The sequence below is a fragment of the Penaeus vannamei genome, chromosome 12, assembly GCF_042767895.1.
Source record: "Penaeus vannamei isolate JL-2024 chromosome 12, ASM4276789v1, whole genome shotgun sequence".
Classification (NCBI taxonomy): domain Eukaryota; kingdom Metazoa; phylum Arthropoda; class Malacostraca; order Decapoda; family Penaeidae; genus Penaeus; species Penaeus vannamei.
In genome coordinates, this window is record NC_091560.1 from 3,001,710 (window position 1) to 3,014,209 (window position 12,500).

A 12,500-nucleotide genomic window follows, 5' to 3' on the forward strand; every position below is an offset into this window, starting at 1 on the left:
CCGCCCCTTGAAAAGCGCCAGACACGCCCCCATTAGTGAAGAACAAGAGACAAAAGAACAGAGAGAACAGAGACAACAGAGAAACGTAAACAAATAAACTAAAAAACACAAGCTAAGATCAACACTAAGGTAAAATTTTCAAAGAGGGAAAAAGAAGAAGAAAGAGAGTGATAAACATTGGTGAGGAGTGAGGGGAGGGTGAGGGACGGGGGGAGATGGGGGGGGGAGGAAGGGGGAAGGAGGGGAGAGAAAAGGGGAAAAAGCAGCCTTGGCCCTGTGCCCACGCTCACTCAGCGTGCCTACTCGTATACCCAGGTTATAACCGCTGTACCCGAGGATATGTACTTTCTCTTTCTCTCTCTCTCTCTCTCTCTCTCTCTCTCTATCTATCTATCTATCTATCTATCTATCTATCTATCTATCTATCTCGCTCCCCCCCCCACCCCCCCCCTCTCTCTCTCTCTCTCTCTCTCTCTCTCTCTCTCTCTCTCTCTCTCTCTCTCTCTCTCTCTCTCTCTCTCTCTCTCTCTCTCTCTCTCTCTCTCTCCTCTCTCTCTCTCGCTAGAAGTTCTTAGAGTTCGTGTCCTAAATTGTTTAGCGCGATGTTTGAATGCGTGTTTGTTTGTCTCTTTGTTTTCGTTTGTGTATATTTGTTTCTCGAGGGTGTGTGCTTATTTGTTTATTTCGCGTGTGTGTTGTGTGTGTGTTTTGTGTGTGTTTTTGTGTGTGTTTGTGTGTGCGTATTTGAGTTTATCTTCGTCTTTGTCCTTGTGTTTGTGTGTGTATATCGTTTGTTTGTTTGTTTCGCGCGGGTGTGTTTACTTGGCGTGTTTGTCTGTGTATTGTTTGTTTGTTTGTTTCGCGCGGGTGTGTTTACTTGACGTGTGTGCTTGACTTTGTCTTTGTCCTTGTGTTTGTGTAAGTGTTTTTGTTGCTGTTTTTTCAAGAGTGTGCGTGTCATTGTACGTGAGTGTGTTTATACGTGTGTCATACCATATTTATACACTAGATAACCAAATATTTGACAGAAAACACACACGCAAACACCTACATCTACACTTCCCACCTAACACTTACATTCACGGAAACAACATTCAATATAAATAAAATGTCACTTTAGGACACCTGAAATAAAACCTAGCAACTATGACATTAAATCCCAACCTTACACTTGTTTTCCCAGAAAGAAAAAGTATTATGTAGCAGCCTGAGACCCACACACACGCACAAACATGAACAAAATGGAACAAATAATCTCTAGGACTGTAAGAATTCAGTGCAAATAAAATGATCGCAAATACGTTTATTTTTGCTCCGTGATGTAAGTCTATAGATACGCGAAATTGAGCAAACAAACTACATGCAAAACCACAAACGATGATAACAAATATTAACTCCATTTAACACCCTTTTAACACTAGAAATACCCGTAGTACACACGTACTCTAAAATAGGCTACATACCACGCCAACATACATTCCAACATGCATTCCACATTTCCACGCCCGTAGCAGCCATAAGCACATACACTCGTACACGCAAACATCTCATAAGCAACACACACACACACACACACACACACACACACACACACACACACACACACACACACTTACAAATAAATAAACAAACACTGGTTCATTTGTCACATTTTCCCTTAATTTTTTTTTTTTTTCATTTATGTACGAGTATGTGCACGTTGACATCGAGAATGAGAGATTGTGTATACATGAATTTGTATGTATATATAACATATATGCCTTTATATGCTCCTTACTCCATATTTGTTTTTTTTTTATACATTCTTTCTCATGTTTTCTTCTCTCCTCCTTCTCCTCTTTCATCCTTCTCTCCCCACGTATCACCATCACTTCTCCCCACCCCCTCCTACCTCCCTTTCCTCCCCCTCCTCCGACTTCTCCCTTTTCCACCTCCTTCTCCCCCATCCTCTTTTCTTCCCCCACCCCCCTTTTCCTCCCCCCTTCTCCCTCGCACCCCCTTCCTCTTTCCTTTTTTTCTGTCCCTTCCCTCTTTCCCTCTCTGTCTCTCTCCCCCCCTTCCTCTTCCCTCTACCCTTTCCCCGTTCCCATTCCCTTTCCACCTCCTCTTCCTCCTCCCCTTCTCCCTCGGCATCCCACCTCCCTATCCCTTCCCCCCCTCCCCCTCTCCCCCCACCCCCCTCCCCCTACCCCATCCAACCCCCACCTCCCCCCATCCCCTACCCCATCCACCTTTTTTCCCCCCACCCACCTCTACCCATCCACCCCCTCCCATCCCCCCTACCACCCCACCCCCCCCCACCTCCCTCTCCTTCCCCCCCCCCCCCCACCCCCCAATCCACCCCCACCCCCCTTCCCCCTCACCCCCCCACCTTCCCTCCCTCCCCTTCCACCTCCCCCCCCCCCACCAACCAACAGGAAGAAGGCCCTCTTCACGTGCCCCAAGTGCCAGTTCCTCCGCTACTGCTCCAAGGACTGCGAGAGGAAAGCCTCTGACATCCACCGCTTCGAGTGCCCTGCCCTGAAGAGGATGGCACCGGACTATCCCAGCGAGAGCGTGAGGTTGCTCGCCCGCCTCATCTTCATCCTTAGGGTCAGTTTGAGAGGGGGGGTGGGACGGGGGGTGGGAGGTGGAGGGGTGGGAGGGGGAGGGGGAAGTGAGGGGGGGTTTTGGAGGGTTTGGAAGAAAAGGTGAGGGGGTATGAGGGGTAAAGCAGGAGGAGCTGGGGGTGTTAGGTTCTCGCCCGCCTCATCTTCATCCTCAGGGTCAGTTTAAAGGGGGGGGTGGGGGAGGGAGGGTGGGGGGGGGAAGGGGGAGAGTGGGAGGTGAGGGGTGGAAGGGGGGGGGAGGTGATGGGTGAGGGGGTAGGGAGTGGGAGGTAAATGAGGGGGTGGGGGGTGGGAGGTGAGGGTGGGGGGGGGAAAGGAAAGGGGGGTGAGGGGGGGTAGGGGTGAGGGGGTGGGAGGAGGGTAAGGGGTGAGAAGGGGTGAGGGAGTGGGGGGGGGTGTGAGGGGATGGGAGTGGGTGGGAGGTGGGGTGAGGGGTGGGAGGGGTGGGAGGGGGTGGGAGGGTGGGAGGGGTGTGATAGGCCTCAGGGTCAGTTTGAGGAGTATGAGAGGGGTGGGGGGGGGTGGGGGGTATGGGGGGATATGGGGGGGTATGAGGAAGTGAGTTGGTGTGGTGGCTGAGGTGGTATGAGGGGGTATGAGGAAGTGTGGGGGGTATAGAGAATGGGGTGAAGGGTATGGGGGATATGAAGAGTATAAGGGATTATGGGGTGGTATGGGGGGTAGGGAAAATATATGAGTGGTGAGGAGTGGTGTATGTGGGGGTGTAAGGGGAGTCTGAGGGATTATGAGGGGGATGCGAGGGAATATGAGATGGTATGAGGGATTACAAGTGGGTACAAAGCGGATATTCGTTGGGTATGAGGGTATGGTGGTGTGTGATGGGAGAATGGTAGGGTCGTAGGATAGTGTATGGTAGAATTCTAGTGTATGGCAGGATGGATACAATGGTAGTAGGATGGTATGTCAGCAGGATAGCAGGATAGACCAGTAGGATGATGGTAGTATGGTAGACTAAATGGATAGTATATGATATGTGTGGTACGATTGTATGGTAGTTTGGGAGTATGGGAAGAGGGTAGAAGGGTAGCATAATGGTATGTATGGTATGGAATGGTAATCTGATGGTAGAGCCTTAGGTAAGTTTCTTAAAAAAAAAAAAAAAAAACATAGCGTACCTGCAGTTTATTAATTCATACAGGTATTCATTAAAGCAAAAGAACTTGAGAGAATTGAGAGAGAACAGGTACAAAGTGAATTTTATTTTCTATGCAATATACTATCAAAGGTTATTGATTAATTTTTATTGATACTTCATAAGGGAAATGATTACAAGTATGTAAAGTATTGTAGATAAATTTATGTTAATGAAATGCTTGTGTCTTTCTGAGTATGAAAATGTGAGTAGTATTCGCCATGTGTGGGTTATATAAGTAAGAATATATATCTAAATTTTTATCTATCCACGTATTTTAAGAGTATATATCTGTATCTACCTATAATCATAAAAAATCCTTTTATCTACTGACCTAGATAATAATAACATAATTTTGATAAATTAAAGCAAAAAGCAGATAAAAAAAAAAAAAAATACCCCGGCATCTTCTTATACCGATTTTCTGTAATTCACATTCAAAGTTCTACTTCTAGATCTATCAAGTCCAACGTTATTTTCATCTCTGCAGAACGGAGGCGAGAAAAAAGTCGAAAAGTTTTCAGAGAAGGAGGGAAGAAAGTTCAGGGATCTCATGAACCGTGAGTTTTTTTTTTTTCTTTTCTTTTCCCGCCATTTTTTTCCCGCCATTTTTGCCTCCTTGTCCGACACACTTTGTTGGAATTGAATGCTAGATTTAGAGACTCCGGTGTAGCTTGCATGTGTTTTCTCTCTCTCTCTCTCTCTCTCTCTCTCTCTCTCTCTCTCTCTCTCTCTCTCTCTCTCTCTCTCTCTCTCTCTCTCTTATATATATATATATATATATATATATATATATATATATATATATATATATATATATATACATGTACACACACGCACACACACGCACACAGACACACAAACAGACACACACACACACACACACACAAATATATATGTATATATATATATATATATATATATATATATATATATATATATATATATATATATATATACACACACACAGACACACAAACACACACACACAAATATATATATATATATATATATATATATATATATATATATATATATATATATATATATATATATATATCTGTATGTGTATGTATGCACGTTTGTATATGTATATGTAATGTAATATTTCTGATTAGATATAGTACCTAAGGTTTGTACCCATTCCATCTCCTGCCAGTCTTATATGTACTTTCAATATGACTTCAATCTACCTTGTTTTTATCTACGTGTATTACATGCATTTTGCTCTGATCAAGTAAGTACCTAATACCTATTTTCCGGGAAATGAGTACGCTTGTAATCCTATGTCGATAATGATACCAAAAAAATAGATTGATAAGTAAATAGATGAATAAAATCGGTATGTTTAAAATTAATCTCGTATTAATCCTTTGTTAAATGTCATTATACACAGGCTCGCTCATCCTGTGTACCCGTCATAACAGTTCGAAAAAAGAGACGATGAATGTAAATATCAAGGGATGAAATAAGACAAAAAAGAATAGAGAGAGATAAATAGTTCAGGGAATTTATGGTTAAATAATTCGTATGTAGAGACAGCTTTAGATAAGAGTTCAAAGGGGGTAAAAAGGAGAGATAAAGAGATGCTGAATATAAAAGAAAAAAAACGTGCCAAATAACGACACATATTAAAAATGAGCGAAAAAGAGAAAATAGTTTATGGAATATACTTCTGAATAATGATGAAGTAGCGACGGCTTTGCAAGAAAGTTCAAAGTTCAGGAATGTACTGTAAGTAGCTTCAATGTATACACACACTTATACAATGTACATGACTGGATTGAAGGGGAACGTCAGTAATACTTAAGCACGGTAATGGTAACTTAATGTACTGTGGGTGCGAAGTACATACGGGGACTTACATTTAGCACCTCCCTTATCTCTCCCCTCCCCATTCCCCCTTATCTTTGGTTCTCCTTCCTCATTTCCCTTCTTCCTTCTCTACTCTCCCCTTTCCCCACTCCCTCCTCTTTCACTCTACCAATTGATAGATAGATAGAAAGATAGATAGGTACAGTAGATAGATGCATAGACAGATAGATAGATAGATAGGTAAAGTTAGTAGATGCATAGATAGATAGATAGGTACAGCTGATAGATGCATAAATAGATAGATAGACAGATAGATAGGTATAGTAGATAGATGCATAGATAGATAGATAGAGAGATAGCTACAATAGATAGGCAGATAGGTACAGTAGATAGATAGAGATAGAGATAGATAGATATATAAAAAGATACATGGAGAGTGAGATAGCTGCAGTAGATACATAAATAGATGGGCACAGTAGGTAGATAGATAGACGTGTGTGAATAAGTGTGATTGTGTGTGTGTGTGTGTGTGAGAGAGAGAGAGAGAGAGAGAGAGAGAGAGAGAAAGAAAAGGAGGGAGGAGGAGAGAGAGAGAGAGAGAGAGAGAGAGAGAGAGAGAGAGAGAGAGAGAGAGAGAGAGAGAGAGAGAGAGAGAGAGAGAGAGAGAAAGAAGAGTTCGAAGAAAGAAAGAGAGATAGAGATAGATAGATAGATAGATAGAGAGAGTGAGAGAGAGAAAAAAAAGAGAAAGAGATAGATATAGAGATTGATAGATAGATAGAGAGAGAGAGAGAGAGAGATTATGTGTGTACGTACATAGCCTAAAGATGTTTGTCGGTGATTCAGCTTTTTTTTCGTTTTTTTGGGGCGGTGGGGGGGTGGGCGGGGCGTGATATGTATGCTGTTGTTTGTTTGTTTGTTTGTTTTTTGGGTGTGTGTAGTTTTGATTTTTTTTTTCTTTTTTTTAAGTGTGATTATCACGGTTTTTTTTTGGGGGGGGGGGAGGGGGGATGATATGTATGCTGTTGTTTGTTTGTTTGTTTTCGTTTTTTGGGTGTGTGGTTTTGATTTTTTTTTTTTTTTTTTTTTAAGTGTGATTATTTTCTGTGTTTTGCTTTTCCAAGTTGTTTTGTTCTCTTCTCGTGTACAGTGTGTGTATCAATGTTCCTTTGCTTTTATTTAGCTGTCATTTCTTTTAATTGTCTCTTTCTTCGTCGCACACACACACACACACACACACACACACACACACACACACACACAAACATACATGCGTGTGTGCGTGCGTTTATATGTGTGTGTGTATGTGTGTATGTGTGTGTGTGTGTGTGGGGAGGCGTGTGTGTGTGCGTGTGTGTGTGTGTGTGTGTGTGTGTGTGTGTGCGTGCGTGCGTGCATGTGTGTGTGTGTGTGTGTGTGTGTATGCCCGCGCGCATAAGAAGTATACATATTTCTTTCTTACTGTCTGTCTACCTATCAAAACAGATCACAAAACATTATTGAATAACTTACATGCATAAACAACATAGACAAAAACAACAACAACAACAACAAAGAGTGTTAAACCTGTGTGTTTATGACCTGTGTGTTTATGACAGGTCGTTTGATTCCCGGAGATAAACTATCTTGATAAACTATCATGTGTGATGTTGCAACGGATTGAAAAACACATCAATCATAAAGCAACCAAGCATTTGTCAATTATTCCTGAGTGAGCAATGTTTTTCCGTTTCTTTTCTATTTCCCTTTTTTTCTGTGTTGTTTGATGTATTTTTTTTTTGAGTAATTTTGTTTGTTTGTTTTTTATTGTTGTTGGTTTAGTATTTAATATTTGACGATGAGAAGATCATGTTGACTGTGGCTTTGATTCTTCTTGTAATTTCTGTGGCTACAGTTCTCTTTTTTTCTCTCTCTTTCATTCTCTCTTCCTCTATGTCAATACACACACACACACACACACACACACACACACACACACACACACACACACACACACACACACACACACACACACATATATATATATATATATACATGTGTGTGTGTGTGTGTGTGTGTGTGTGTGTGTGTGTGTGTGTGTGCGTGCGTGCGTGTGTGTGTGTGTGTGTGTGTGTGTGTATGTATGTATGTATACTCACACACAAACACAAGAAACAAGGTCACAAGAAACCTTTGACCTTTCACCCCGAGGTCACAACTCTTTGCACCCTTCCTCCCTTAAGAAGCAAGAGAATCTCCCTTTATCTCCGCCACACGCTATCTCCCTTTATCTCCCTCACTCTAAAGACACCCTCACAACCCCTCATCATCTTTCTCGTTTTGTCTCCCTCACCCTTCGCAGCTTTCATAAATCTATTCCTCCCTTTATCTCCCTCACGACAGTTCCTTCTCCCTTTTCTCTCCCTTACCACGATTCCTCTCCCCTTTCCTCTCCCTTACAAGAACCCATTCTCCTTTTTCCCTCCCTTTATCTCCCTCACCAGCACCCCTTCTTCCTTTTCTCTATCTCCCCCATCGCAACTCCTTCTCTTACTATCTCCCTCTCTTACCCTCATTCTTCACCCTACTCCACCCTTATAAAAAGCACATCATCTCCCTTTCTCTCCTTCTATATCCCTTTCACCCACCATCTCTCTCTCTCATTCTCAATCTCTCTGCCTGTGTGTCTGTCTGTCTGTCTGTCTGTCTGTCTGTCTCTGTCTGTCTCTCTCTCTCTCTATCTATCCCTCCCTCTCTCTCTCTTTCTCACTCTCTCTCTCTCTCTCTCTCTCTCTCTCTCTCTCTCATTCTCAATCTGTCTGTCTGTCTGTCTGTCTGTCTGTCTCTCTCTCTCTCTCTCTCTCTCTCTCTCTCTCTCTCTCTCTCTCTCTCTCTCTCTCTCTCTCTCTCTCTCTCTCTCTCTCTCTCTCTGCTCTCTCTCTCATTCTCAATCTGTCTGTCTGTCTGTCTATCTGTCTGTCTCTCTCTCTCTCTCTCTCTCTCTCTCTCTCTCTCTCTCTCTCTCTCTCTCTCTCTCTCTCTCTCTCTCTCTCTCTCTCTCTCTCTCTCTTTCTCAATCTGTCTGTCTGTCTGTCTGTCTGTCTCCCTCTCTCTCTCTCTCTCTCTCTCTCTCTCTCTCTCTCTCTCTCTCTCTCTCTCTCTCTCTCCCTCCCTCTCTCCCTCCTCCCTCCTCTCCCTCCCTCCCTCCCTCCCTCCCTCCCTTCCTCCCCTCCCTCCCCCTCCCTCCCTCCCCCTCCCTCTCCTCCCTCTCCCCCTCCCTTCCCTCCTTCCCCTCCTCCTCCCTCCCTCCCTCATCTCCCTCACCCCACTGAACAAACAGACCACACCCTTGCCTCTCCCTCTCTCTCTCCCCTCTCCCCCCTCACCATCCCCCACCATCCACCACCTCCTCACTATCCCCCTCACCATCCACCCTCACTATCCACCCTCACTATCTATTCTCTCTCCCTCACTATCCACCCTCACTATCTATTCTCTCTCCCTCACTATCTATTCTCTCTCCCTCACTATCCACCCTCACTATCTATTCTCTCTCCCTCACTATCCACCCTCACCATCCACCCTCACTATCCACCCTCACTATCTATTCTCTCTCCCTCACTATCCACCCTCACTATCTATTCTCTCTCCCTCACTATCCACCCTCACCATACACCATCACTATCCCCCTCACTATCCACCCTCACCATCCACCCTCACCATCCTCTCATCAATCCACCCTCACCCTCCGCCCTCACCATCCACCCCCCCCGTCCCCCCTCACTATCCACCCTCACTCTCCACCCTCACCATCCACCCTCACCATCCACCCTCACCATCCCCTCTCACTATCCACCCTCACTATTCACCCTCACTATCTATTCTCTCTCCCTCACTATCCACCCTCACTATCTATTCTCTCTCCCTCACTATCTATTCTCTCTCCCTCACTATCTATTCTCTCTCCCTCACTATCCACCCTCACCATCTATTCTCTCTCCCTCACTATCCACCCTCACTATCTATTCTCTCTCCCTCACTATCCACCCTCACTATCTATTCTCTCTCTCCTCACTTTGTCCACCCCTCACCATCCACCTCACTATCCACCTCCCTATCTATTTCCTTCTCCCTCACTATCTATTCTCTCCCTCACTATCTATTCCCTCTCCCTCACTATCCACCCTCACTATCTATTCTCTCTCCCTCACTATCTATTCTCTCTCCCTCACTATCTATTCTCTCTCCCTCACTATCCACCCTCACTATCTATTCTCTCTCCCTCACTATCTATTCTCTCTCCCTCACTATCTATTCTCTCTCCCTCACTATCCACCCTCACTATCTATTCTCTCTCCCTCACTATCTCTTCTCTCTCCCTCACCATCCCCCCTCACCATCCACCCTCACTATCTATTCTCTCTCCCTCACCATCTATTCTCTCTCCCTCGCTCCGCAGACTACTCCGACATCAAGGTCAGGAAGGACTACATGAAAGACGTCGAGAAGATGATGTCAGACTTGAAGACTTACATCGGAGAATCCTTTCTGCCCAACGAGTCCGATTTCTTAGGGATCTACGGAAGGGTGAGTGGGTGAGAGGGGGGGGGGGGGTTGGGCTTGGTTTGTTTGTTTGTTTGTTTGTTTGGGGTGCTTGTTTGTTTGTTTGTGTTTTTGGTGTTTGTTTGTTGTGTGTTAGTGTCCTTCGTTTGTGCTTTGTTTGTTTGTTTGTTGTGTGTTAGTGTTTTTCGTTTGTTTTTTTGTTTTGTGTGTTTTGTTTTATCTCTTGTTATTGTTGTTTGTTTATTATTTGTTTCGTTTTTGTGTTTCATTTTATTTATAGTTTTTTTGTGTGTTTTGTTTTATTTTTTGTTATTGTTGTTTGTTTATTATTTGTTTCGTTTTTGTATTTCATTTTATTTTTTCAGGTATTTGGATTTGTTTGTTTGTTGTATTTGTTGCTTTATTTTTTTATTTTTTTTATTATTGTCTATTTTTGTGCCGTTTCGCTTTTGTATGGTATGCTTTTGTCTTATGTTTTTCTGTCTTTATTTTGTGTGTTTTTGTTATTGTTTTAGTTTTTTTTCGCTTTTTATTTTTGTTTTGTTGTTTCCATTTGCTTTGCTTTGTGTTTTGAGAGTAACGGTTAATGTATATATATAATTTCTTGGTAGTATACAGCGTTGGATTATTATGATTGTGTGTGTACGTGTGTGTGTGTGTGTGTGTACGTGTGTATGTATATGTCTGTGTGTACCTCTGTGTGTTTGCACGTGCGTATGTGTGTGTGCGTGTGTGTGTGTGCATGTACATGTGTCTGTGTGCCTGTGTGTGTGTGCGTGTATATGCGTGCCTGTGTGTGTCTGTGTGTGCCTATGTGTGCCTGTGCGTGTATATGTGTGTCTGTGTGTGCCTGTGTGTGTGTGCGGGTATATGCGTGTCTGATGTGTGCCTGTCTGTGTATCTGCGTGTGTGCGTACGAGTGTATCTGTGTGTCTGTGTGCATGTTTGTGCGTACGTGCGTGTGTGCCTGAGGAGAAATGACCCAGGCACGCCAAAGGTCGCGGTGCCACTGCCACGCGTAGGGCCTTACTTGGCACCGCTCAGAACCTCGGGTCTGATGAAGCGAGGGGAGAAGGAGTCAGAGGAGAAGGGGGAAGGGGAAAGGGAGAAGAATGTCACACGCGTGTCCGAGGAGGGGGAGAGGGTGGGGGAAGAGAGGGGAGGGTGGAGAGAGAGAGGGAAAGGAAGCAGAGGGGAGGGAGGGGGGGGAAAGGGGAGGGGAGGAGGGAGAGAGGGAAAGGAAGGGAGAGGGGGAGGAGGAGAGAGAGGGAGGGGGAAGGAGAGGGGAGGAAGAGAGAGAGGAAAAGGAAGGAGAGGGGAGGAGGAGGAGGGGAGAGAGGGGAGGGAGTAGAGAGAGGGGAGGAGGGAGAGAGATGGGGTGGGAAAAAAGGGGAGAGGGGGAAGAGAGAGAGGGAGGAGAAAAGAAATGTAAAGGGGAGAGGGGGAGGTGAAGAGATGAGAGAAGAGAAAAGGGGGAGAAAGAGAAAGAGAGAGAGGTAGAAAAGAGGAGGAGGGAAGTAGAGAAGAAGAGAGAAGAGAGAGGAGGAGAGGGAAGGTGAGAAGAGGAGGGGAAAGGGAAGGACGGGAGAAGAGAGGGAGGGAAGAGAAGAGGAAAAAGAAAGAGGAGAGAGAGAGTAGAGAGGGGAAAAGAAGGGGAGAGAAAGAGATGAGGGAGATAGAGGAGACAGGGGAGAGAGGAGGAGAAAGGGAGGTGAGAGAACAGAAAGGAGAGGGGGGGGGAGGGGAGAGGAGGGGAGAGGGGAGAGGTAATTCTGTCTACTTCCTGGTCCAAGGCACACGTGGTATGGCCTTTCTCCCCTTCCTCTCTCTCTGTCTCTCCTTTGTCTACCTTTATCAGACTTTGTTTATTATTACCGTACATACAATCACCACACATGGAGAACGAAATTTCATATCAATTAATGTTCTTAATCACAAATCTGGTTCTTGTAAAAATGCAGTTTCCAATTTCCTTTTTTTTCACATCCAAAGAAGCAACTAATATGATTTTTAATTTTTTTTATATAACATATTTTTATTTTTTTGTTTTTTTTTCTGATTATATAACATATTTATTTTTTTCACACCGAAGAAGCAACTGATATGATTTTTAAAATTTGTATCTAACGTATTTATTTTTACAATCTTTTGTTTCGTCAGAGATAAATCCTAAAAAAAATCGATATTGGATAAGAACACTGAATAACGACTTGATTTGATTAAGCTATTAAGATAAAAAAATTCAAAAAGGAGACGAAAAAATATATACCACAGACTAATTTAATCTACAAAAAAACATAACTATCAACTTATATTTTTTCTTCTTCTATTTTCTATCTATCTATCTATCTATTCTTTCTCCCTTTAAGAAACACACAAAC

General features: G+C 43.8%; 1 protein-coding gene across 3 annotated transcripts in view; it reads left to right on the forward strand.

Annotated features, from left to right (window-relative positions):
* Positions 1-2,417: 2,417 nt before the first annotated feature.
* Positions 2,418-12,500, forward strand: part of LOC113819303 (histone-lysine N-methyltransferase SMYD3) — a gene marked incomplete at its 5' end in the record, with an annotated part of 39,356 nt that continues 29,273 nt past the window's right edge. For all 3 annotated transcript variants that reach the window (XM_070127766.1, XM_070127767.1, XM_070127765.1), the window contains 3 exon segments: positions 2,418-2,592; positions 4,253-4,322; positions 10,016-10,143. In XM_070127766.1, the coding sequence (XP_069983867.1) occupies positions 2,418-2,592; positions 4,253-4,322; positions 10,016-10,143 (373 nt within the window).